Source organism: Rhodotorula graminis (genome assembly GCF_001329695.1).
Source record: "Rhodotorula graminis WP1 unplaced genomic scaffold RHOBAscaffold_15, whole genome shotgun sequence".
Lineage (NCBI taxonomy): Eukaryota > Fungi > Basidiomycota > Microbotryomycetes > Sporidiobolales > Sporidiobolaceae > Rhodotorula > Rhodotorula graminis.
This window is the reverse complement of record NW_017264942.1, coordinates 539973-564766: the sequence shown is the minus strand read 5'-3', so window position 1 is coordinate 564766 and position 24794 is coordinate 539973. Positions and strand designations below refer to the sequence as shown.

Here is a 24794-nt window from a genome sequence, read left to right as displayed (position 1 = left end):
ACCGCTGACCTCCGCTCCTCCACCCCCTCGGCTCAGTGCAGCCTGGGAGCTGCATCTCGACGGTCGGGGACTCTTGCGGGCCGACGAGCCCGCCTCTTCCGCCGCCGCCGTCGCCGCCGCCACGCAGGGCGGCTAGGCGGGCGAGGCGGCCCCCTGCGCCCGACCGCCAATCTGGTCGACAAGTTTCGGCAGGCAAAGAGGTGCGTCAGGCTAGCGGCTCTCTCTCTCTTTCTCTGTGCTCTGGCTCGAGCGCTCGGGACTGATGCATGTTGCATTCGCGCTCGCACGTGCAGGAAAAGAAGCGCAAAAGGCTGAGGAGCCAGTTCTCGTCGACTTGACGCAGCCTCCCGCTTTCCTCTCCCTGTCTCTCTCTCTCGCCCCTCTCTCACTCGTTCTCCCTTCCTGTTGTGCAACTACTCGTCATCGGTCGTCTTCGTCGTCGAGATGTGTTGAGAAGGGTGCGTTACAGCGCGAGAGAGAGGGAGAGCGGTACAACAAGGGAGAGCTACACAGAGAGAGAGAGACAGAGGGCCGCTCACGACGCCTCCCACTCTCCGCCGGACGCGAGGCTCGCAAAGACGCCGTGCGGCTTGGCGCGCAGCTCTGCGACGGTGCCGCTGCGTGCGCGAACGAGAAGGAGCGAGTCAGTGCCTGTCGACCGCCTGCCGCAGAGAGAGAGAGGGGGGGAAAGAGAGGGAGAGGGGGACGCACGTCTCGGCGACGACGCCATCTGCAACGACGACGATCCTGTCGCACTGCTCCATGACGGCGAGCTTGTGCGTGACGATGAGGGTCGTCCTCCCTTCCTTGACCTCGAGGAGCGTGTCCATGACGGCCCTCTGGTTGGCCGGGTCGAGCGCGCTCGTGCACTCGTCGAGGATCAACAGCTCCCTCGCCGGGTGCCCAACCAACGCGCGCGCGATCTGCAACCGCTGCGCCTGCCCGCCACTGATCAGGCTCGCGTTGTCGCCCAAGCTCGTGTCGTAACCCTCGGGGAGCTGTTGGACAAAGTCGTGGATGTGGGCCTGGCGCGCCGCCGTGACGACGTCGGCGAGGACGATGCCCTCGGGTCGGCCGTACGCGATGTTGTGCGCGACCGAGAGGTCAAACAGGGCCGGGTGCTGCGACACGACGGCGACGTGCTGGCGCAGTACCGCACGTCGGTCCGGTTCAGCGGCCGGTCGTCGAGGAGGACCGTGCCCGACGTTGGCTCGTACAGTCGCTGGAGGAGCGCCGCGACCGTCGACTTGCCCGAGCCCGACGCGCTGCAGGGCGGCGGCGACAGGGTCAGTCTCAGTCTCAGGCGCTCGTGAGGGGGGATCAAAAAAAGAGAGAGTGGGACGCACCCGACGATGCCGACCGTCTCGCCCGGCTGGATCTCAAAGCTGATGCCCTTGAGGACGGGCACGTCGGGCCTCGTCGGGTACGCAAACGCGACGTCGTCGAACCGGACGTGGCCCGCGATCGGGAACGTCATGCGGCCCTCGGACTCGCGCGTGTCGTCGCTCAGGTCGAGCAGGCGCACGAGGTCGTTGGCGGCCCGCAGGCACTTGGCCATGCCGGGCACTGCGAGGGGGGCGCACGAGAGAGAGTCAGTTTGGGAAGGTCCGCACGGACCCCGAGAGAGACAAGGGGCGACGACGACGACGCACGGTAGTTCATGAGGCCGCTCGAGAACGTGACGGTAAAGATGATGATCGAGAACACCTGGAGCATCTTGCTGAATGAGTACCGGCCGCTCGTGACGAGGATGGCGCCGATGTAGAGCATGAGGGCTGCGAGGCGAGGAGAGCGAGAGTCAGTCCGGGCTCTCGCAACGAGAATGCGAAAGAGGAGGACGCACCCTCGGTGAGGTACGTGAGCGTGTTGACCGACGCAAAGCCGGCGGCCGTGAACGGCGCCGCCTTGACGCCGCCGGCCATGGCGGTGCGCGCCGAGTCCTCGAACGTGTTGGCGAAGACCGACTGGATCGACATGCTGCGGATCGGGCGAATGTTCGAGATGGTCTGCGCGACGCGAGAGAGGCGAGTCAGGCTCGGGACCTAGAGTCGAAGGACCCGGGAAGGAGGGCGAGGAGGCGGGACGCACCTGGTGGAACCGCTTCGAGACGTTCTCGCGCTTGAGCTTGTTGGTCTGCTCGAGGCGGTTCAGGACCGACGTCTGGGCGCGCACGATGACGACGAGGACGGGCACGAGGCCGAACCCGACGAGCGTGAGCTCCCACCCGGTCGCGAGCGCCCACACGATGCCGACCGTGAGCATCGACGCGAGGACGCACAGCTGGCCGATGAGGGTGCCGACGAGCGTGCGCGCGTCCTCGGCGTCCTTGACGATGCAGTGCGACAGGCTCGACGTCGAGTTCTCGGGCTCGTCGAAGAACGACTTGTCCTGCTTGATGACGAGGGCGAGGGCGCGGCGGCGCAGCGCCGTGCACCAACCCATGGCGCACCGCTCGAGCGAGTAGAACTTGATGAACGTAAAGGTGCCCTCGCAGAACGCGACGACGAGGATGACGACGGCCGACGTCGTGATGAGCGAACCGGCGTCCGGGTTGCCGAGGTTGCTCATGACCTTGGACAGGAACGTCGAGAACAAGGGCGTGAGGGCGCCGGCGAGGACCGAGAAGACGATGCCGTTCAAGAACAGGAGCTTGTTCGGGATCGTCGACCAGTACCGCTTGCACAGCGCGCCGAGGCCCATCATGGGCTTGAGCGCGTCCAGGGCGGCGCCGACCTCGACGACGACCGTCGCGCCGCCCTCAGCCGTCGACTGGCCCGCCCACCGCTGCAGCTCGGCCTCGGTCAGGGTGCGGTGCTTGAGGCGCGCCGTGCCCGGTGCCCGGCCCGACCGCCGGCTCTCCATCGCCGCCGCGCCGACCGTCTCGAGCGCCTTGAGCGACATCTCCGAGTTGGTACGGCTGAGCGTCTCGAACGGCGAGCGCGACGCCGACGAGGTCGAGTCGCCCCCGGGCGCGGTCGGGTCGAACGCCGGGAGGAGCTCGGTCGCTCCGAGGCGCGACGACGGCCGAGACGCCGGCGACGGCGAGCGCGAACGACGCCCGCCGCCGCCGTCGCTGCCGCCCGAGAGGCTGAACGCGGCCGAGACGCGGCGGGCGTCGCGCAGCTCGCGACTCGCACGGACCGCGCCGTCGGTCGCGACGCCGCCGAAGAAGAAGCCGGCCGCGCCGCCGGGCGACGAGAAGCGCTTCGAGCTGTCGCGCTCGTCGTCGTCGGCGCTGCTGATCTGGATGCGCGGCGTCGACATGGGCGACGGCTGAGCCGAGCGCTGCTGCGGCGGCGTGCGGGGCGTGCCCTGGACCGAGAACGGCGCGACGGGCTCGTCGAGCTCGCCGTCGTCGAGGATCTCGGCCTCGTCGTCGAACTCGCCGCCGTCAAAGTCGTCGGCGGCGCCGAGGAACGGCGACGAGTGCGCCGCCGGCCCGTGCTGCGTCGCCGCGAGCGTCGCGAACGGCCCGCTCGCGTTCGACTCGAGGTCGGCGCGGTAGCCCTGCTCGACGACTCGGCCCTCGGCCATGACGTAGACAAAGTCGTCGGCGCCGATGGGCGCGAGGTCGTGCGTGATGACGATCGTCGTGCGGTTGTCGCGCCAGCGCTTGACGGCCTCGTTGACGAGCAGGCGCGAGGTCGCGTCGAGCGCCGAGGTCGCCTCGTCTGCGCAGGGTGAGGGACACTGTCAGTACGCGCTCGAGAGAGGGAGCGTGCGCGCGAGGAAAAGGGAGAGGGAGGACGCACCGAGGATGAGGACGGTCGGGTTGCGGATCCACGCACGCGCGATGGCGAGCCGCTGCCGCTGCCCGCCCGACAGGCTCGCACCCTTCTCGCCGCTCAACCACGTGTCGTAGCCCTCGGGCAGGTCGCGGATAAAGTCGTGGATGAGCGCGCCGCGGCACGCGGCGACGACCTCGTCGCGGGTCACGTCCTCCTTGCGGCGGCGCGAGCCGTCGTCCTGGAGCTGGCCGACGACGCCGACGGCGACGTTGTCGTGGATCGAGCCGTCAAAGAGGACGCTCGCGCCCTGGCTGACGCACGCGACGTGGCCGCGCAGCCACTCGGCGTCGATCCACTCGAGCCCTTGCTCGTCGACCTCGACGTGGCCCGCGTCGGGCTCGTACAGGCCGAGGAGGAGCTGCCCGACGGTCGACTTGCCCGAGCCCGACGTCCCGACGACGTACGTCGTCTCGCGCGCGGCAAAGTACAGCGAGACGCCGTCGAGCGCCGGGGCGGCCGGCGCCGGGCGCGTCGGGTAGTGAAACGTGACGTTGCGCAGCGACAGCTCGCCCGAGAAGGTGGCCGGGCGCAGCTTGCCCATGGCGCGAGGTGCGGCGCCGCGCCGCCGAGGGAGGGTGCCGGCGCCGGCGAGCGGGATGAAGACGGGCGTGTGCGGCGTCGGCGACGCGACCGTGAACGGGTGCGGCGACAGCGGCGAGCCGAGCGCGCCCTCCTTGACGTCGGCGTCGTCGACGTGAGCGGCGGCGGCGGCGGCGGCGATGCGCGCCTTCTCGTCGACGGCCGAGTCGGCGCTCGCGCGCGCGCGCTGCCGCCGCCCGAGGCGCCGGATCGTGCCCGACGAGGCCGACTGGGGCGGCGTCGAGCGAGCAGCGGCGGCGGCGAGGGTCGCGACGGGTGCGGGCTCGTCGCGCGCGAGCGTGAGGAGGCCGGCCATGGCGACCTTGCCCTTCTCGAGCGTGACTAGGAGCGGGATGGCCGACTGGAGGTAGGTCGACCCGAGCATGCACGCCCAGAAGCACGTGTTGACCGCCGCCGCCGTCGACTGGCCCGTCGAGATCAAGTGGGCGCCGTACCAGAACCCTTGGACGAACATGGCCATGAGGAGGGTCGACGTGGCGCCGGCGCGCAGGCCCCACACAAAGTGCAGCTTGACGTACGACTGGAAGTCGTGCTTGGTGAGGTCCTTGAAGCCGTCGAGCTCGTACTGCTCGGCGTTGAACGCCTTGACGGTCGGGATGGCGCCGATGACGCGGTCGACGCGCGACGAGCACCGGCTCGTCGTCTCGCGGTTGCGGTTGGCGAGCGGGCCCGAGAACATCTCGGTGAGGGCGACGATCAACATGACGATGGGGATCGTCGCGAGGACGACGCACGCGACGCGCCATTCGCGGTAAAAGGCGAGGATGAGGCAGAACGTGGTCGCGGCGGCGTACTGCACGACGAGGCCGAGCGTCTGCGAGCACGCGAGGCGTGCGTCATCCGTGTCCCTGCAGCGAGTGACAGACCGAGTCAGTAGATGCCGCCAGAGGGGCTCATCGAGAGACAGAGGAGGGGACGCACTTGGTGAAGCGGCCCATGAGCCCTGCGGCGTCGGCCTTGTCCTCGCTCCCGTCTGCGGCGCCGCCCATGCCGCGGTCGAACCACGCGATGCCCTTGGACGTGATGCCGCCGTACACCTTGAGGCGGAGCGCATGTGCGACGCGCTCGCCGTGGACGACCCACAGCGACAGGCCCGTCGTCGACGTGACGAACACGATGGCGGCCGCGACCGTCAACTTGATCGACGTGTCGCGCATGGCGTGCATGAGGGTCGAGTTGGCCGCCGAGACGTCGGCGCCCGGCACACCGACGGCGAGCGCATAGTCGGTGAAGGCCTGCATGGCGTCGCCGAGCATCTGGGTCATGAACGGCGGCACGAGGCCCGACACGACGCCGCACACGAGCGCCGGCACGATCGTGCACCACAACGTGCGGCGCGTCGTGAGCGAGAACAGAAGGCGGAACGACGGCCGGATCGACGGCGGCTTCTTGCTGGCAGCGGATGCGGTCGCCGAGGGCGCCGACGGGTTCGACGCGTCCGAGCCGCTCGCCGACCCGGCCGACGCGGACGAGTAGCGCAGGTGCGCGAGCGGCGCGGTGCTGCCAGCGAGGTCGAGCGTCGGTGGTCGCCTGCGCCCGACTTGCGGCTCGAGCCCGCCCTCGTCGTCTCCCGCGCCGAGCTGCCACAGCACGGGCTCCTTGGGCGCTTCTGCGGCGACGATGTGGAGCGTCTCGGCCGACGCTGCGGCCGCGTGCAGGGGCGAGGCTGCCGACTCGGGGAAGAGGACGCGAGGCGAGGCGGTGTACGAAGGCGGGTGCGACGGGTCGAGCGAAGCGTCGAACGACGACTGGCCGAGGCGAGGGGAGCGGCCGTGGAGGGAGCTGGACCGAGGTGGGCTCGGCTGGAGGTACGGCGAGGCTCGTGGCGTCGCTACTCGGGAGCGAGGAGGGGTCGAGGGAGGGTAGGTCGCCATGCTCTGGTCGGGGACGCGGTGGAGCGAGACGAGCAGGGCGAGTAGGTGGACCGCAAGCTGGCTGGCATGGTCGCGGCTGCGCGGCTTGCGAGTGCCGTGGTCGAGACGAGGGAGACAAAGGCCGCCAACCCTTTGTTCACCGAGTGCGGGGTCCGACGCTGCCGGCAGCTCGCGCGTACCAGGCCGGCTCTGCGCTCCCGTGTGCTCTCCGTAACTAGTCTCTCTGTCGCTCTCGTGCGGACCAGTAACAGCAAGTGGGCGTGCCGAGCTCGAGAGGGCAGGAACCAGGCGCTGAGAGGAGAGCGGTCGTGCCACGACCTCGCAACGCAGAGAGTTCCGAGTTCTGCAGTGCAGCGGCATGTCCTCGTAGCTGCCTGCGCGAGACAGCACACAGCCCGAGTCGAGACGAGAGGAGCGACTCGAGGTCGAGAGCTGGCGGAGTCGACGCGAGAGGAGCGACCGCCGGTTGACTCGCCCTCTGTGCATGCTGCTGAAATCGAGTGCACGCCAGCTCTGCTCTACTCGACCCGGCTTCTCCCACAAGCACCCGACCCGCCTCGCCGCTCGCGCCCGAGCCACGACCACCTCCCGGCCCACCTTCATCTCGACTCGCTCCATGGCGTCGACCCAGCAGCCGCACGACGCGCCAAAGGCCGCCAAGCCGACCCAGGACTCGTGGCGCATCCCGACGCCGGCCTTTGACGAGCCCAAGATCAAGGTCTTCAACTCGCTCACTCGCTCCAAGGTCCGTTCCTCATCTCTCCCTCGCTCGACCTCCCAGAGCTGACACCCGTTGCGCGCAACAGGTCGACTTTGTGCCCAAGAAGCCCGGCGTCGTCACGTGGTACAATTGCGGGCCGACCGTCTACGATGCGTCGCACATGGGCCACGCCAGGTGCGTCCGCTCTCGCTCTACTGCGCGGCGTTCCTCGTCCCCGAGACCGTCGAGCTGAAGGTGCTGCGCTCGTGCACAGGAACTACATGGCGCAGGACATTATGCGCCGCATTCTGCGCGACTTCTTCGGCTACGAGGTCAACTTTGTCATGAACATCACCGACGTCGACGATAAGGTGCGCCTCAGTCTCTCCCTCTCTCCTTTCTGCCGGGCAGGAGGACCTCGAACTGACCCGGACGCTCCCCACCCACAGATCATCGTGCGCGCCCGCCAGTCGCACCTCCTCACCAAGTACCTCTCGGACCTCTCGACCTCGTCCGCCCCGTCATCTCGCGTCCTGCAAGAGGTCACCTCGGCCTGGACCGCCTACTTCCTCAAGGCCTTCTCGGCCTCGCTCGCCACCCCTCCCGCCGACGACTCGTTCGAGGCGGCCTCTGCTGGGTGGGCCGAGGTGCAGGCACGCGCGCGCGACGCGGCCTGGGTCGAGCAGGAGAAGGGCAAGAACGAAAAGTTCCCGATGTACTTTGCGGCGGTCGGCAGTGGGTTCGAGGCGGTCGAGGCGGCGCGCAAGAGGGGTGAGGGCTCGCTCGAGGACGCCAAGGCGCTCGTTGAGGCGAACAAGGACGCGATGGGCCTCTGGTTGGACAAGCAGGTGCGCCCCTCTTTCCCGACTCTCGTGCACCCTCGTCGCACTCGCGGGATCCTGACTTTTCACGCGTCCCGCACGTGCGCGCACAGTTCGGCGCGAGCGTGACCGACCCGGCCATCTTCCGCGACCTCGCCGCCTTCTGGGAGGACTCGTTCTTCCACTCGATGGCGGCCCTGCGCGTCGAGCGCCCGACGACGCTCACGCGCGTCTCGGAGTACATCCCCGAGATTGTCTCGTTCGTCGAGGGCATCGTCGAGCGCGGGTTCGCGTACGAGGGCGGCGGGAGTGTGTGGTTCGACACGGCCAAGTTCGAGGGCGCCGAGGGCCACAAGGGCGCCGAGGAGGGCGACGAGGAGTGGAGGCACACGTACGCCAAGCTGCAGCCGTGGAGCAAGGGCAACCGGGAGCTGCTCGAGGACGGCGAGGGTGCGTCCGACTCTTTCCCTCCTCTCTCTCTGTCTCCCGTGCGACGCACTCGAGGAGCTCACCTCTTGCTCTCCTCATGCAGGTTCGCTCACGTCGACGACGGGCAAGCGCTCTGCGTCCGACTTTGCCCTGTGGAAGTCGTCCAAGCCCGGCGAGCCGGCGTGGCCGTCGCCCTGGGGGCCGGGTCGCCCCGGGTGGCACATCGAGTGCTCGGTCATGGCGACGGCCGTCCTTGGTGAGGGCATGGACGTCCACTCGGGCGGTGTCGACCTCGCGTTCCCGCATCACGACAACGAGCTCGCGCAGAGCGAGGTCCGTCCGCCTCTCTCTCCCTCGGCCCGCGCACAGTCCCCCCTCTCGAACCCTCACTGACCACCTTGCCCTCCCTCGCAGGCGTTCCACAACTGCCGCCAATGGGTCAACTACTTCCTGCACACGGGCCACCTGCACATCGAGGGCCTCAAGATGTCCAAGTCGCTCAAGAACTTTATCACGATCGACGACGCCCTCGAAAAGTACTCGGCGCGCCAGCTCCGGTTCGCGTTCCTCCTGCAGAACTGGAACGCCCGCCTCGACTTCAAGGAGAGCTCGATGCAGGAGGTCCGCAGCGCCGAGTCTCTACTCAACGTGCGTCCTCGTCCTCTTCCTCATCCCCTTGCCCGAGTTGAGCTCATTCGAGAGCGAGCACGGCCCTGCAGAACTTCTTCGCGCTCGTCAAGGCGCTCGCGGCCGAGGCCAAGGAGCAGTCGGTCGCGTCGGACGGGCAGCACCACTACGAGCAGGCAGAGAAGGACCTCCTCGCCAAGTACGGCCCTCCCTCCCCCTCAGCGTCCTCTCAGTCGCGCTCGTGTCCTGACGGTCGACTCTCTCACAGGCTCGAGTCGGCCCAGCTCGCGTTCCGCGCCGCCCTGTGCGACTCGTTCGACACGCCGACGGCCCTCCAGACCCTGCTCGACCTCGTCTCGCAGACCAACATCTACCTCGCGCGCGGCCGCAGCAGCACCAACATCCGTGCCGTCCTCGCCGTCAGCGAGTACGTGACGCGCATGCTGCGCATGTTTGGCCTCGGCGAGGGCAGCCCGGTCGAGGGACCGGCGGGCGAGCGCGTCGTCGGGTGGGGCACGGCGCCGGTGCCGGGGCAGGAGGATGCAGGTGTCGACGTGCGTCCAGCTCTCTCTCTCTCCCTCTTTCTCCTCTCCTGCTCCCTGCGCCGACGTCCCTGACACCCTCGTCGCCGACTCGCTTCGCAGCGCGACGCCGTCTTGATGCCGTACCTGCGGGCGCTCTCGTCGTTCCGCGACCAGGTCCGCCAGCTCGCCATGTCGAACGCGGCAAGCTCCGACATTCTCGCCCTGTGCGACCGCCTGCGCGACGAGGAGATGGTCGAGCTCGGCGTCGCGCTCGACGACCAGGACGGTGCGTCCTCGCGACCCCTCTTCCCCTCTGGCCTTCTTCGGGCGACACGACTGACTCGTCCTCGTCCCTCTCCCCCACCTCGTGCGTCTCGCAGATGGCCGGGCCATGGTCAAGCTCGTCCCGGCGGCTCAGCTCCGTGCTGCTCGCGACGCCAAGGCGGCGCTCGCGGCCGAGAAGGCCGAGCGCAAGGCGGCCGCCGCCGCCGCCGCCGAGCAGAAGCGCCTCGAGCGCCTCGAAAAGGGTCGTGTCGACCCGCAGCACATGTTCCGCACCGACGAGTACTCGGCTTGGGACGAGGCGGGCATGCCGACCAAGGACCGCGACGGCAACGAGGTGCCCAAGAGCCGGACCAAAAAGCTCGCCAAGGAGTACGCCGCGCAGAAGAAGTGCGTCCTCTCTCATCTCTTTCTCCCCCACCCTCTGTTCCCTCGTGAGCGAGAGCGTGCGCTCACTCGAGCCATTTCTCCCCGCAGGCTGCACGACGAGTTCCTCAAGGAGCAGGCCAAGGCGCAGGCATAGAGCGTCGGCCTCGAGCGCAGCTGTCGTGCAAGGAACTACCTTCTCTGCGGCCCCCGAGAGCATCGAGGAGAGCGAGAGCGACGATGCGTGGGCTCGAGCGTGCCTCCCAGGTTCCGCTCGAGCGAGTCGCACACGGCGCCCGCTGCTTCCACTCGACACTCGACCCGTTCGACCTTCACCTGAACGCGCAAGCGAGAGCTGCTCGAGCCTGCGAGCAAGAGCTGACGCTCGACCCGCTCTCGGCACGTCGAGCTTCCCCGCACGTCGGCCCCGCCGCCTCTCGAGCCGACCCTTCTCTCTCTCTTCCTGCTCCCACCGCTCGCGCACAGAGACTGCAACAGCTGCAACTCGGCATCAGCTGCACCCCTGCATCAACCGCGCACCACCTCCACCCGCGCCATGCCGCCCTCGACCGCGAGACGACCTCTTCGCACCGCCGGCTGCTCCGGCAGTTGCATGGACCGCCGCGACGCCCTCGCTCGCCTCGCCAAGCTGCCCGACCTCGACATGATCCACGGCGACTGGCTCTCCGAGTACAACATGTCGGCGCGCGCCGGCGACCAGCTCGACCACTCGGACGCGTTCGAGGCCTCGCTCCTCGAGGCGCTCGAACCAGCTCTCGCCAACCTCGCCAAGAACTCGATCCGGTTCGTCTGCAACGCCGGCGCGTCGAGCACCCGCCAGCTCGCCGACCTCGTCGACAAGACGGCGCGCGCTCAAGGACTCGACCTCTCGGTCGCGTGGATCTCGGGTGACGAGGTGTGGGACAAGCTCGCCGAGGACATCAAGAAGGACCCGAGGGGCTTCACGTCGCTCACGACCGAGACGGGCATCCAGGACTGGGGCCACGCGCCCGTTTATGCCCAAGCGTACCTAGGGTCCGTCCTTCTCCCTCTCCTGTGTGCTCTCGCACAAATCTCACGTCTTGATTTGTCCTGCAGCGGCTTCGGTATCGCTGCAGCACTCGAGCGAGGCGCCGACATCATCATCTGTGGTCGTGTCGCCGACGCCTCGCCCCTCATCGGTGCTGCGGCCTGGTGGCACGGCTGGACGCACGACTCGCTCGACGAGTTGGCGGGCGCGTTCATCGGAGGGCACCTGACCGAGTGTGTGCGTCCTTTGTACCCTCTCTCGTCCTCGTGTCCGGGCTCGACGACCGGACTGACCTTTCCCCTTGTCCTTCTCCTCCCCTTCCCGCTCGTGTTGCAGTCCAACTACGTCACCGGCGGCAACTACTCGGGCTTCAAGCAGCTCCAGGGTCGTTGGGCGTACCTCGGCTACCCGCTCGCCGACATCCACGCCGACGGGTCGAGCGTCATCATGCTCGAGCCGGATCAAGCCGGCCTCGTCGACGTCGGTACCTGCTCGGCCCAGCTCCTGTACGAGATCCAGGGCCCCCTGTACTACAACAGCGACGTCGTCGCCGACTTGCGCACGGTCCAGTTCGAGCAGGTCGGCGAGAACCAGGTCCGCGTCTTTGGTGCTCGCGGCTTGCGTCCGCCGCCGACGACAAAGGTCGGCATCACGGCGCGAGGAGGCTTCCAGGCCGAGTTCCGGTACTTTCTGTGCGGCCTCGAGTGCGTCCTCCTCTCTCCCGTCGTCCCGAGGGAGGTCGAGGGAACCGACCCTCACGCCCTCGTCACCCTGCAGCATCCTCGAGAAGGCCGCCATGCTCGAGGCGCAGGTCCGAGCGTCGCTTCCTGATCGTGAGTCCCCTCAGTCACTTCTGCCTCGGGCACTCACAGCCTGACGCTCACGCAATCCCGCAGTCGACGCGTTCAGCCTTCTCAAGTTCACGGTCACGGGCACGCCGGGCGTCAGTCCCGAGAGCCAGGACGAGGCGACCGTCGAGTTCCGCATCTTTGGCCAAGCGCGAGAAGCCGACACTCTGAAGCCGGCCAATGTGCGTCCCTCGAGCGTTCACGAGCCTTTGTCGAACGTCCACATCGACTGACCGTCCTCGCCCGTGCAGTTCGCTCGCCCGATCATCGACCAGATCATGCAGGGCTACCCTGGCTCGACTTGCGGCGCCGACACTCGCATGGCTGTGTGCGTCCCTGTTTCTCTCTCTCCTTCCCACTCGTGCCGCACTGACGCCGCCTCTCCTCGTCCTGCAGGCCCAAGCCGGTGCGTTCTCTCTCTCTCCTCGAGCTTTCCCGCACCGCCTGAACCTCGCGAGCTCACTCGTCCTCGCCCTCGCAGTTCTACGAGTACTTCGTCACCCTCATGCCGCAGGACCGCATCGAGCACCGCGCGCACCTGCTCAAGTCGAGCGAGACGATCGACATCCCGCCGCCGACCATCACCGAGCCGTTCGTCCGTCAGCAGGAGTCGTACGACCCTCGCGACCCGCAGCCGCTGTCGACGTACGGCGAGACGACGAGGGGCCCGCTCGGGTGGATCGTGCACGCGAGGAGCGGCGACAAGGGCTCGGATTCCAACGTCGGGTTCTTCGTCCGTCACGACGACGAGTTCCCCTGGCTCAAGGACCTGTGCGTGTGCTCTCTCTTCCTCTCTCTCTATCGCCTCTTCCTCGTCGACTGACGTACTGTACCTCGTCGTGCGCAGGCTCACGATCGACAAGGTCAAGGAGCTCCTTGGTCGCGACGCAAGCCGGGCCAAACGCATCGACCGCTTCGAGCTGCCGCACCTCAAGGCCGTCCACTTCCTCCTCAAGGACCACCTCGACCGCGGCGTCGCGAGCACGTCGAGCTACGACTGCCTCGGCAAAAACGTCGCCGAGTACCTCAGGTGCAAGCACGTCGACCTGCCGCAAAAGTTCCTCGAGCGCGGCAAGATCTGAGCAGCCGAGCTGTAGCTCTCGATGAGCCGTGGATTGTACACATACCCTCGTCGCACTCGCAGAACCTCGACATCATCGAGCGAGAACGAGAGCAAAAGCGAAAGAGCTCCCCTTGCGCTCGGCCCGCCCCTTTGCCGCTCGCGCGCGCTCTTTGCCCAGCCCTTCTCTCGCCTCGCACGCTCGAGAGCAAAAGACACCTGCGATGCATGTGCGGCGACGATACGAGAACGACGAAAGCAGCAAACCCCCTTCTCCTCGAGTCGACCTTCCCAAGTCGCGCTCGCCCACCCTCCTCCCTAGCTCCCTCCCTCGAGACAAGCGGGCCTCGCCGTCGAGAGAGCCCGGCGTGACGAGCCCTCGCTCAAGCCGCCTCGAGGGTGACGAGCGGGGTCTGCGGGCGGTACGACGCGCGGCGAGTGGGCGAGAAGGGCGGCGGCGGCGCGAGGAGGCCTGAGCGTCCGCTCGAGGCCGGCGCCGGCGCAGACGAGAGGGCCATGTCGGGCGTCGAGCGTGAGTGCGGGAGAATGTGCGGCGATGGGCGAAGCGAGTTGCGCTGAGGGCGGGAAGGACGAGTAGGAGCGAGAGGGATGCCCGAGGGCGAGGGCGAGGGCGGGGGTGGCGCGAGCGAGTATCGCTGCGGCTGCTGCGGCACGAGAGGGCGGACAAGCCCTTGCTGGCGCTGCAGCGCCTGGAGGTCCGGCGCCGAGAGCGCGTGCATCGGCTGGTGGTACAGCGGCGGTTCGAGCCCTCGCCCTTGCCCCGGCGGCGCTCCCCACGCGTCGCCGTACCCCTGGTGCGGCACCGCGAGGTACGCGCCGCACGAGCGCGAGTGCACGAGCTGAGGCGCCGCCGCCGCCGCCGCTGCCGGACCCGGACCCGGGCCGGGCGTCGTCGTCGAGCGGCGGCGCGCCTCGCCCGTTGCGTGCATGGCCCGCGTCCTCCTGCGCTGCTCCTCGGCCCGCCTGCGTGCCCTCTCCCCCTCCCTCGCGGCGTCCTCCTCCCGGCGGCGGCACGCCTCACGCGCGCGCAGCCGGCCCAGCTCGGCCTCGAGGCGCGCCGTCTTGCGCTGCTCGGCCGCGAGGAGCGCGAGCTGCGCCGTGCTCGGCGCCGTCGGGGTCGTCGGGCGGGAGCGCGAGCGCGGTGAGGCCGGCCGGGGCGGACCGAGCGCGGCGGGCGGAAGGAGGCGCGAGGCGCGCTGCGGCGAGCGCGGGAGAGTCGCGAGTGGGCGCTCGTCCTCGTCCTCGTCTTCGACCTCGACGACGCGCTCCTCCTTCTCCTCCTCCTCGCCGCCGCCAGGGCGCGACCCGGTAAGGCGCGCCTCGGCATCCTGCCGCGCGAGCTGCCGCAGGAGGAGCGGGCCCGGACCCGGACCCGGGCCCGGGCCTGGGACGAGCGGCGTGCGCGTCGGCGGCGGCGAGAGAGCGGGCAGGGGCGGCAGGGCACGCGAGCCGTAGTCGCTCACGGCGGCGGCGCCGACGAGCCACGGCCCGACGGGCGACGGCGAAGACGACGACGATGGCCCTCGACCGCCCGAGCGAGGCGGCGGTGGCGCCTCCCTCGGCGGCCTGCGCGCCGCGGCCGCCGCTCCCTCCCGCTCGCGCTCTCTCCCCGCCACTGCGTGGCCTCCCGCACCTTCCACCTCCGCCATCGCCATCGCCTCCAACCACGCCCTCGTCCCCCTGCTCCACCCCCTCTCGAGCCCCTCGCGCCCCCACCCGTCGCCCTCGCTTCTCAGCCGCGCGCGCACCACGTCCGTCCCGCCGCTGCCGCCACTCGCAGTGTGCACGAGGACGCGCTCAGGGAAGGGCGGGCGCGCGGCCCACTCGCGCAGGCGCGGGAGCGGGAGCGCGACGTGCGGCGGGGCGACCTGCGGCGGCGGCGGTACGTGCGGGCCCGAGCTCGTGCGCGCGAGCTCGGCGCGGTCGGTGCGCGTGACGCCGCGCACGAGCTTGAGTCGCAGTGCGCGGTGCGCGACGAGGGTGCGCAGGCCGTTTGCGGGGCGGCGGGCCGGGTGCCGTGCTCCTCCTGCTGCTCCTGCGGCGGTGGCGGCGGCGGCGGCGGCGAGCGGGTGCGTCGAGGCTGGGCCGGGCAGCGCGTGCGGGATGTGCGGAGGGAGCGCGAGCGCGGACGAGGAGGAGAGTGCGAGGGAGGGTACGAGGGACGGCGCAGGGCCCGCGAGGCGCGCGCGCGCGTGCGCAAACAGGCGCTCGACGGTGGGGTCGTAGTCGCGCGCGACGAGGAACGGCGAGGCCGGCGGTGGTGGTGCGCAGTAGAGGGGCGAGGCGGGCGGGGTGAGGAGGAGAGTCGCGGCGGCGGCGGCGGCGGCGGGCCGTGGTGGCGGGGCGCTCAGCCAGGCGTGGCCGCCTTTCGAGCCCTCGCCCTCGTCGTCGTCGCCCTCGTCGTTGTCGTCGTCCGACGCCTCGCCGTACGCGTCGACGCTCGCGGGCCGGCTCGTGCGCGCCTCGGACAACGACGACGGCAGCGCAAGGCGCGAGAGGCGCACCTTGAGGCGGGAGAACGAGCTGGCGAGCGCCGCTGGCTGGGCGCGAGCGGGCTGGGGAGGTGGATGCGCGGCGGGCGAGCAGGAGGCGAGGGTCGGGCCGGCGGCGGCGGTGACGACGGGCGCGAGGGCCGAGCGGTCGCCCTCGTGCTCGTGCTCGTGCTCGTGCTCGGTTCCGGCCTGCTGGTGCGCATCGGGCGGGCCCTCGAGCGGCGGCACAGGCCCACTCAGCTCGAACGGGGCGCCGAGGCTCGGCAGGTCGAGGGGCTCGAGCCTCGGGGGCAGGCTCGGGACCGCCGGCGCGAACTTGTCGCCCTCGCCCTCGCGGCCCTGCTCGTGCTCCTGCTCGCAACCGCCGCCCCCGCCCCGCAGCGACTTGCGGCTCGCGATGCGCCTGAAGAAGCGCCCGACGCGCCCTGCTCGCTCGTCGTCGTCGCCGCCACCGGCGGCCTCGCGCGAGCGGCTCTTGCTCCGGCTGCGCGTCGTGCGCAGCTTGTGCCCCGGCGCGGGCGCAGGCAGGGGCGCGAGGGAGGCCCTGCCGCCGTCGAGCTCGAGCTGGAGCGGGTGGGTTGACACGAGGCTCGGGCTCGCGTCGGGCTCGAAGTCGGTCGCGGGGGGTGTCGAGGGCCCAGAGGACGAGGTGGTCGAGGTGTGCGAGGTGGACGAGAGGGGCGGGGTCGAGGTCGGGGTTGGACGAGGGCGGGAGGGCCGACTCGAGGTGAGCGAGGGGAGGTCGGTGAGGCGGGTTGGTGCGCGTGTGAAGAGCGGCATGGTGCGGGCGGTCGGGGTGCTGCTGGAGGGTGCGAGTGGGTTAGCTTGCGGGTCGGCAGGAGAGGGGGAGGTGGGAGCTCACCTCGGGACGAACGAGGACGAGGTGGGGGGAGGGCGAGTCGGAACCTTGACGAGGCGTGGGTGCACGGTGCAGAGCGGCTCGCTGGGCGAGGGCGAGGGCGGGCTGGGTAACGAGCGACTGGAGGTGGGTCGTGGCAAAAGGAGAGAACGAGTTGGAGCGTCCCGAGACGAGCGACAGCGGGAACTCGGCTCGAGACAGGAGTCTCTCGAGGCTCGGCTTGGCGAGTGCGAGTCCGACTCGAGAGAGAGAGAGAGGGAGAGCAAGGTGACTGACAGCGGCACCCTCGCGCGCCGCCCCATTGAGCCGACGCCGTCAGACACCACGAGAGGCGGGCGACGAGGAGCGAGCACCTCAGCGGGGCTCGGATCATCGATCGAGCGACTGTGCTCGTCTTTGCGAGTCCCACCTGTTCGGTAGCTGCATCGCTCGAGTCGTCCCTCGTAGCGGCCCTGTCGCGGGCGAGGCCAACCCCGAGTCGGCGGAGAGCGACGACGACGAGCGACGGCGGACAGCTCTCCTTCCACCAGCTCTGACCAGCTAGCTGCCTTGCTCGACCAGGCCACGCTGCAACCGGCCACCCCTCGATGCAGCCCGGGCGACCACCACCACCCTCCTTCTTCGCCCCGCCCACCTCGTCCTCCGCCTCATCGTCCTCCAACAACCCGCCCCACCACCGCCCCGCCGAGCAGCGCGGCAGGGGCCGTGGCCGAGGCGGCCCGTCGCGAGGCTCTACCCGCGGCGGCGGCGGCGGCGCACCAGGCCCACCTCGGCACGCCAACCTCAGCTGGCGCAAGCCCGCCGACGCCCCTGCGCCCACGACTGCCGACACGACCGCACCCGCGAACTCGTTCGCCGCGTTCGGCAGCAGCAGCGCCGGCGCCCCGCCGCGCAGCGCCTTTGGGTCGTCGTCGGCGCCTGGCCCGAGTGCGTTCGGCGCGTTCGGGGGCGGCGGCTTCGCGACGACGACGTCGACGTCGAGCGCGTTCGGTGTGCCCTCGACGAGCGCGTTCGGCGGTGGTGGTGGAGCGGGCGCAGGCGCAGGCGCGTTCGGCACCTCGACCTCGTTCCCGACCGCGACGTCGTTCCCGTCCGCCTTTGCGCCCGCGTCCGCATTCGCGTCGACGTCGGCCTTCTCGTCCTCGTCCTCGGCGCCGGCGCCGTCTTCCGCGCCGCTCTTTCGCCGAGCGTCGAGCGAGGGACGCGAGGAGCAGGAGCAGGAGCAGGAAGAGGACGAGGACGACGAGGACGACGAGGACGAGCAGGACGAGCAGGACGAGCAGGACGAGCCCGAGCCGGTCGGGCAGCGCACGTCGGGCCAAATCTCGACGCTCGAGGTCCTCGGCGAGGACTCGGACGCGCGCAAGAAGCGGTTTGAGGCGACCCTGCCCAACAACCGGTACCTCGAGGTGCGTCGTCCCTCGCCCTCTCTCTCTGTCTCGGCGACAGCATCTGACTCTTGTCACGCGCAGCTCAAGCCGCTTCGCGAGGCGCAGCGCCTGCAGGCGATCAAGTCGGGCCTGATCCCGGACCCGTCCAAGCCGATGCGGCTCGACCAGGCGACCGACTTTGAGGGCACGTGCGTCGACATGTGCCCCGAGTGGGAGCGCGAGGAGCGCGAGTACCAGAACAACGTCGACCCGCTCGAGCGGTACCCGGGCACGACCCGCATCGACCCCTCGCGCGCCGTCAAGGCGTTCCACCGCCCGGCGGCCGGCAACGACCAGCCGCTCCCCTCGGACGTCCGCCCGCCTCGCGTCCTCCACCAGACGCTCGACTACCTGTTCCACACGCTCCTCCCGACGCTCCCGCTCGCCCAGACGCACCCGTTCCTGCGCGACCGCACCAGGTCGGTCCGCCAGGACTTTACCGTCCAGAACGTCCGTGGCCCGAGCGCCATCGAGTGCAACGAGCGCATCGCGCGGTACCACATCCTCGCTGTCGGTGCCCTGCGCGAGCAGAGCGGGTTCAGCGAGAGCCAGGAGCTCGAGCAGCTGCGCAAGGGTGCGCCCCTCGTCCTTCTTCCTCCCCCCCCTCTCTCCCTCCTCCTCCGAGCCCAGGACTGACCCTTTGCCCCGCCGTCACCCAGTCCTCAAGTCGCTCAACGAGTTCTACGACGACGCGCGCGTGTCGGGCGTCGCCGTCCCCTCGCCCAACGAGGCCGAGTTCCGCGCCTACAACCTCCTCACGCACCTGCGCGACCCGGACATCGTCTGGTCGACCGAGCTCCTGCCCCGGTCCCTCTTCACCCACCCGCTCCTCCAACGCGCCCTCGCCCTGCACCGCCTCGCCCAACGCGCCAACCTCGCCCGCGGCGAGCGCGCGTCCCCTTTTGCGTTCGCGCGCCTGTTCAAACTCGTCGCCGACCGCGACACGCCGTACCTGTTTGCGTGCATCCTCTGCACGCACTTTGCCGAGGTGCGCAAAGGGGCCCTCGAGGCGCTCAGGGCGGCGTTCCTGAGGCAGCACAGCGCGCTGCCGCTCGCGACCGTCGCGAGGATGCTCGGGTGCGACGACGAGGCCGAGGCGAGGAGCGTGTGCGAGCTGGTCGGGCTCGTCGTCAGGGTCGACGAGGGAGGGGTCGCGGTCGCAGAGATTCACAAGCAGGCGGTCCTCAAGGGTGCGTTGCGCTCTCCCTCTTTCTCTTTCTCTTTCTTTTCCCCTCTCTGTATTCCCTCCCTCTCCCTCTCTTCCTCTCTCTCTCTCTCTCGCTCCCTCCCTCTCTCTCTCTCTCCCTCTCTGCTCGATCGAGCGGTCCCTGACCATTCCTCCCCTTGTGCGCAGCCACGACGCTCAAGCCGCACGTCTCGCTGCGCCTCGTCGAGGCCAAGCGCGGCAAGGCGTCGTACCAGGACGTCATCGACGGCAAGACGTCCGGCGCCGCTCCTGTCGTCGCGGCGGCGCCCGTTCCCGCTCGACCGGCTCGCCCACCTCCCGCCGCCGTCGCGCCCGCACCCGCACCCGCACCTGCGCCTCGAACGGCGCCGACCCTGTCTGGCGCGGCACCGGCTTTCAGCTTCGCGCCCCGACCCGCAGCGTCGGCGTCCCCCCTCCCTACGCCGACCGACAGTCCGGCGCTCGGGCCCACACCGAGCTCGTCCGCGCCGCTCGCCGGGCTGAGCGCCGCAGCCCCCTCCTTCGTCCCCTCGTTCTCGCTCCCGACGGCGAGCGTGCCCGTCGCCGCCGCCGCCGCCTCGACCGCTCGTCCACCTGTACCCGCACCCGCCTTCCCGCCGTCGATGAGCGCCACGCCGCTCGCCGCCACCGCACCCGCCTTCTCGTTCGCGCCAGTACAAGCCGCCCCGACACCTCCACCACCGGCACCAACTCCCGCCGTGGCCGTCGCGGACGCTCGCCCGACCAAGCGCCTCCCGCCCTGCCTCCTGCGCACCGCCGTCTCGGCTGCGCCTTTCGTCCCCTCCTCCGCGCCCGTCGTCGCCGCACCACCTCGTCCCGCGTCGTCAACCACGCGACCGTCCCTCTCTCCCTCAGCGCGAGTCGCCGCCCCAACCCGCCGCGTCTCGCACCCGCGCTCGCCGCACCTCCAGCCCGTGCATCCGCCGCCGCCACACGCCCCTCACGCCGCCGAGGCGCCCTTTCCCTCGTCCGCCTCGGCCGCCGCCGTCGCCGTGCGCGCACAGCGCGTCGCAGCCCTCGCCGGCGCCCTCTCGGCCGAGCTCCTCGGCGCGCTCGCGCGCGCCGCTGCGGCCCAGTCGGCGGCTCGCGCGCTGCGCGAGCGGTGGGCTGCGGTGCGCGAGGGCGAGCGGCGTGAGCGGGCGGCGCTCGCGCAGAAGGTGGCGCGGCGCGCAGAGGACGAGCTCGGGAGGCTCGCGGTGCGGGAGGCGGTGCTGCGTGGAGTGGGGGACGAGGGGCGCAGGAAGGGCGCGTGGGAAGCGTGGAGGGGCGCACTGGGGGCGAGGAGGAGGTGGAAGGCGGAGCAGAGGGACAAGAAGCGCGTGCTGGACGAGGTGGTGAGGGGGATCGAGCGCGAGCGCGCCGAGGCGGACGACGACGGCGACGAGGTGCTCACCGACGAGGACGAGGATGACGACGGTGACGCCGGGCTCGCGGGCCTCGCCGACACCGGGCTCGACTTTGGCGGCCTGTCGCTCGGCGCCGTCGCGTCGTCGTCGTCCTCCTCCTCCAGGGCCAAGCTCGACCTCGCCCGCCGGGTTCGCGACGCCGCCGACATGCGCGACCGCATCTGGCAGCGCGGCACGTTCCTCAACCGCCTGTCGGCCGTCGCCTCGACCGCGCTCGCCCACCTGCCGCGCGCCCTCCCGACCCGCCCGACGTGGACCGCGCTCGTCGCCGTCGAGACGGCCCAGACGCCGTTCGCGGCTTGGCTCGCGTGCAAGCTCGACCTCGACCCGCGGCAGGGCACGGCAGAGGTCGATGCGCCGGCGGCCGATGTCGAGGTGCGCATGCTCGGCGAGGGGGACGAGCCGGTCGAATCGGTGCGTCTGCCTCTCTCTTCTCCCCTCTCGCCGTCGCGCGAAGCTTTAACTGACACGCACCACGACCTCTGCAGGAGCTCCGGTCGAGCGGCCTCGTCATCTTAGACTGCACGGCGAGCAAGTCGCGACCTCCCGAGTGCGTCCGCCTCTCCCTCGTCGAGCTCGTCAAGGACCGCGCCGGCTCACTCTCGTCTCGCACACCCTCCCACAGCTGGACATCCCTCCGCACCCGCCTGCACTCGCTCATCGCCCGAGCGTCCGACCACTCGCTGTTTCGCCCCGCCGTCCTCGCCGTCGTCTGCCCGACCCGGATCCTATCGACCGACGAGATGGCCGCACTGCGCGACCAGGTCCGCGACGAGCTGCAGCTGTCGGCGCTCGAGGGCCAAGGGAGCAAGGCGTCGGCGTGGGTCGTGCGGTTCGAGGGCGCCGAGGGCGAGTTTGAGAAGGAGGTGCGAGCGCTCGTCGGCACGGTCTCGGTGTGCGAGGAGCGCATCCCTCGGCCTATCGGCAGTGCGTCCTCATCTCTCTCTCGCTCCTGTCGACGAGGACGGCCTTGTCCTGACTTTCCCTCGACCCCTGCAGCCTACCTCGATCCGCTGCTTGCCACGTGGCAGCGCAGCTCGGCTCGGGCGTACAAGCTCTTGCAGGACGAGGGCGCAGGTGCGTCCCCTCGGCCTCTCTCCTTTCTCGGCACGAGCTTGACGCCCCTCTTGTCTCTCTCGCAGCACCGACTTTTGCGTCGATCTACCTCGAGCAGCTCCAGGACGCCGTCCGTCAAGCCGAGGCGGTCGCTTCGCCCGCGCCAAGATCTCGCCTCAAGTTCCCGCCGCTCGTCGCTACCGACACGTGAGTCCCCTCGTCCTCATGTCTGGATCTCATCGAGCAGGACTGACGCGTTCAGCCCACAGGTCCTTCCGCACCGCCCTCGAGCGCTACGCCGCCTTGCCCGACTTCCGGTCGGCCGGTCACTTCCCGGGTCTTGCCGTCGCCCTCGCACAGCGGCCTCCTCTCACCGATCGTGCGTCTCTCGCTCTCTCGCGTCCTTCTCGCCGCACAGCCTGACGCATCGTCGGCTCCGGCCACGCAGTTGCCCTCGCCCGCCTCACGATCGAGCACCTCGCCCAGTTCGCCGCCTCGACCCTCGCCTCGCTCAAGGTTCCCGCCGGCGCCCTCGACAAAGAGCTCCCCGACGCCCTCGCCCAACTCGACGGCGCCCTCACCGCCGCCGAGCTCAAGCTGCGCCCGCGCTCGCCCGCCCCGACGCCTCCCGCGACGCCGCAGCAGCGCGCGCCGGCCCCGTCGGGCAAGAAGCGCCGCGCGAGCGCGGCACCGTCCGAGCTGGGCACGAGCCCGAAGAAGCACAGCGGCGCCGCGAGGGACGAGCGCGACAGGCTGACCGCGCTCGAGGGAGTCATGAAGGACGCGAGGGCACTGTTGGCGAGGTAGAGCGGTGGTTCGTCGGGCATGCATTGCAGTTTATTGACGTGTTGTGCGCGACCGTGAGCGTGCGAGAGAGAGGCGGGCGAGCGAGCTTGAGCTGCGCAATCGCCTCGAAGCGGACGAGGAGAGCGGGCGCTCGCATTGCTGCAGGTGCACCGGTTCACTGCGAGCACAGTGTCGACGACGGGGCCGTGAGTACGCTGCGGTCTACGATGCTGTTCGAGACGAGCGAGCCGGGGTCTGAGCGTAGCCGGCTCTGGTCGAGTTCCCGCGGGAAGGTTGGACGCTCGTCCTCTCCCCGCTCGCTCTCCTTGCACAGCTGCACAGCACTCGCCTGCCATGCTGGCCCGACAGAGCACCCGCATGCCCGCACGCTGCACCCGCAGCTTGGCGACCGCTTCTGCCCCACGTCTGGCCTCGTCCTCCTCGTCTTCAAGTCGCGGCACCGCGACCGCCATGCCCCCGCCGCTCAAGGGCGTGCGCGTGCTCGATCTCACTCGAGTCCTCGCAGGTCCCTATGCCACCGTGAGCTTGCCCCTCTCCCTCTTCGGCTCGCCCTCCTTCCCCCACCCCACACCTCGAGGTTGCCCAGCAGCTCACTCGACCGACCGACCACAAGCTGACACCGCAATCTCCCGCACCGCAGATGATGCTCGCCGACTTGGGCGCCGAGGTCATCAAGGTCGAGCACCCAGAAAAGGGAGACGACACTCGCTCGTGTGCGTCCTCGCCTCGCCCTCTCTCCTTCTCTCGTCCCTCGCCCTCATGCTCACCTTCTCCCTTGACCTACAGGGATCCCGCCAAGCGCACCGCTCATCGAGATGCCGCCGACACCGCCTCCGTCACCCTCGCTCGACGGCGAGCCTGCTCTGCGCGTCGACGACTGGAACTCGCTTCCGCCCGAGTCGGCCTACTTCCTCCAGGTGCGTCCTCGCTCTCTTTTCCGCCTCCCTCGACGTGACCTGACAATGAGGCGCAACAGGTGAACCGGGGAAAGAGGAGTGTCGGGCTCGACTTCAAGAAGGAAGAGGGCAAGGAGATCCTGCGAGAGCTCGTCAAGCGCGCCGACGTCCTGGTGCGTCTTCTTTCCCTTTCTGCTCGAGGGAACGTGACCCTGACGTCGATCGAGTGTGCGCAGGTCGAGAACTACGTGCCGGGTGGGCCGCAACGAGCCTTCTTCGCGGCGAACGCGCGCACTGACCCCTCCTTCCTCGCGCAGGGAAACTCGCCGAGATGGGCTTTGGGTACGAGGCGTGTCGCGAGCTCAACTATAAGCTCGTCTACGCGTCCGTGTCGGGTGCGTCCTGCGCTCTCTCGATCTCGCTCCTTCGAAACCGCGCACTGACCTGCCTCGTTCGTACAGGTTACGGCCAGTCGGGCCCGTACTCGCGCAACCCGGGCTACGACGTCAACATGTGCGTCGTGACCATCTCCCTCTGTCTGCGACCTTGACACTGACACCCTGTCGCGTCACTGCAGCGAGGCTGAAGCGGGCCTGATGCACATCACGGGCGAGGCGAACGGGCCGCCGGTCAAGGTCGGCGTCGCCATCACGGGTGCGCACCCTCTCTCCCTGCTACGCACCTGCTCCACACGACGAAGCCTGACCCTCGCTTGCCCGCCCGCAGACCTGACGACGGGCCTGTACGCCAAGTCGGCCATCCTCGCCGGCCTGCTGTCGCGCGCCCAGACGGGCGAGGGCATGCACATCGACGTCAACCTGTTCGAGTCGCAGATCGCGTCGCTCGCCAACATTGCGAGCAACTACCTGATTGCTGGGCAGGAGGCGACTCGGCAAGGGACGGCGCACCCGAGGTCCGTCCCCTCGTTCGCTCGTTCTCTCTCGTTGTTGCACGCGACCTGACTCTCGCGCCGCAGCATCGTACCCTACCAGGTGTTCCCGACTCAGGACGGCTTTGTCATGATCGGCGCTGGCAACGGTGCGTCCACGGCTCGCCCTCTCTCCCTCTCTCGAACCTCGAACCTGACCAAGCCGCTTCCCTCTCTCTCTCGCAGACGGCCAGTTCAAGAAGCTGTCGACGCTCCTCGCGCGAGACGAGTGGGCGACGTCGCCCTCGTTCAGCACCAACAGCCAACGGGTCGCGAACCGGTCGACGCTCGTGCCCCTGATCGAGGACGCGCTCGGCGCGCACCCGACGGCGCACTGGCTCGAGCGGTTCAAGGGCGGCGGGTTCCCGTTCGCGCCCGTCAACGACATCAAGGGCACGTTTGAGCACCCGCAGACGGTCGCGAGGGACATGGTGCGCGAGGTGGACCACCCGAGGGCGGGCAAGATCAAGCTCGTCGCGCCCGCCGTCCAGTACAACGGCCACCGCATGGAGGTGCGTCCCCTCTCTTTCTCTCTCTGTGCCTCTCTCTCCGTCGACTGACGAGCGCGCCCCTCGTCGCAGTTCACGCGCCCGCCGCCGGTCCTCAAGCAGCACTCGGTCGAGGTCCTGCGCGAGCTTGGCTACTCGGACCGCCGCATCGCCGAGCTGCAGCACAAGCGCGTCATCTAAACACTCGAGTAGCTGAAAAGAGCGACTACAGCATCTCTCGAGCTCGTCGTCGGC

At 69.8% G+C, this 24794-nt stretch overlaps 6 protein-coding genes across 6 annotated transcripts; 4 read left to right on the top strand and 2 right to left on the bottom strand.

The window, feature by feature from the left end:
- Window positions 1–445: 445 nt before the first annotated feature.
- Window positions 446–6262, bottom strand: RHOBADRAFT_55943 (uncharacterized protein; the record flags this gene model as incomplete). The annotated part of the gene is made up of 9 exons (XM_018418094.1): window positions 446–617; window positions 712–1121; window positions 1196–1265; window positions 1347–1566; window positions 1653–1775; window positions 1844–2006; window positions 2089–3671; window positions 3753–5236; window positions 5310–6262. 9 exons carry the CDS (start codon window positions 6260–6262, stop codon window positions 536–538), a joined length of 5088 nt encoding a protein of 1695 aa, XP_018268532.1. The 3' UTR covers window positions 446–535.
- A 616-nt stretch (window positions 6263–6878) lies between these two features.
- RHOBADRAFT_39539 (uncharacterized protein) lies at window positions 6879–10219 on the top strand (the record flags this gene model as incomplete). The annotated part of the gene is made up of 12 exons (XM_018413629.1): window positions 6879–7007; window positions 7069–7157; window positions 7237–7333; window positions 7412–7810; window positions 7897–8233; window positions 8316–8545; window positions 8627–8860; window positions 8932–9038; window positions 9108–9393; window positions 9484–9649; window positions 9744–10035; window positions 10123–10219. 12 exons carry the CDS (start codon window positions 6879–6881, stop codon window positions 10166–10168), a joined length of 2412 nt encoding a protein of 803 aa, XP_018268531.1. The 3' UTR covers window positions 10169–10219.
- Window positions 10220–10567: 348 nt separating this feature from the next.
- Window positions 10568–13031, top strand: RHOBADRAFT_39536 (uncharacterized protein; the record flags this gene model as incomplete). Its single annotated transcript, XM_018413628.1, has 9 exons — window positions 10568–11046; window positions 11110–11278; window positions 11378–11745; window positions 11819–11874; window positions 11938–12071; window positions 12141–12217; window positions 12286–12295; window positions 12371–12660; window positions 12737–13031. The coding sequence occupies 9 exons, from the start codon at window positions 10568–10570 to the stop codon at window positions 12969–12971; spliced, it is 1818 nt and encodes a 605-aa protein (XP_018268530.1). The 3' UTR covers window positions 12972–13031.
- A 301-nt stretch (window positions 13032–13332) lies between these two features.
- RHOBADRAFT_55940 (uncharacterized protein) lies at window positions 13333–16242 on the bottom strand (the record flags this gene model as incomplete). Its single annotated transcript, XM_018418093.1, has 1 exon — window positions 13333–16242. One exon carries the CDS (start codon window positions 16240–16242, stop codon window positions 13333–13335), a length of 2910 nt encoding a protein of 969 aa, XP_018268529.1.
- Window positions 16243–17858: 1616 nt separating this feature from the next.
- Window positions 17859–19263, top strand: RHOBADRAFT_39533 (uncharacterized protein; the record flags this gene model as incomplete). Its single annotated transcript, XM_018413627.1, has 3 exons — window positions 17859–18325; window positions 18411–18941; window positions 19106–19263. Coding segments are annotated over exons 1-3 (1149 nt in total), but the record flags the coding sequence as incomplete, so codon positions are not given.
- Window positions 19264–22677: 3414 nt separating this feature from the next.
- RHOBADRAFT_18079 (uncharacterized protein) lies at window positions 22678–24740 on the top strand (the record flags this gene model as incomplete). Its single annotated transcript, XM_018412404.1, has 12 exons — window positions 22678–22746; window positions 22868–22940; window positions 23014–23144; window positions 23204–23296; window positions 23360–23378; window positions 23441–23518; window positions 23585–23636; window positions 23701–23777; window positions 23850–24036; window positions 24100–24161; window positions 24238–24563; window positions 24633–24740. 12 exons carry the CDS (start codon window positions 22678–22680, stop codon window positions 24738–24740), a joined length of 1275 nt encoding a protein of 424 aa, XP_018268527.1.
- Between the last annotated feature and the right edge of the window lie 54 nt (window positions 24741–24794).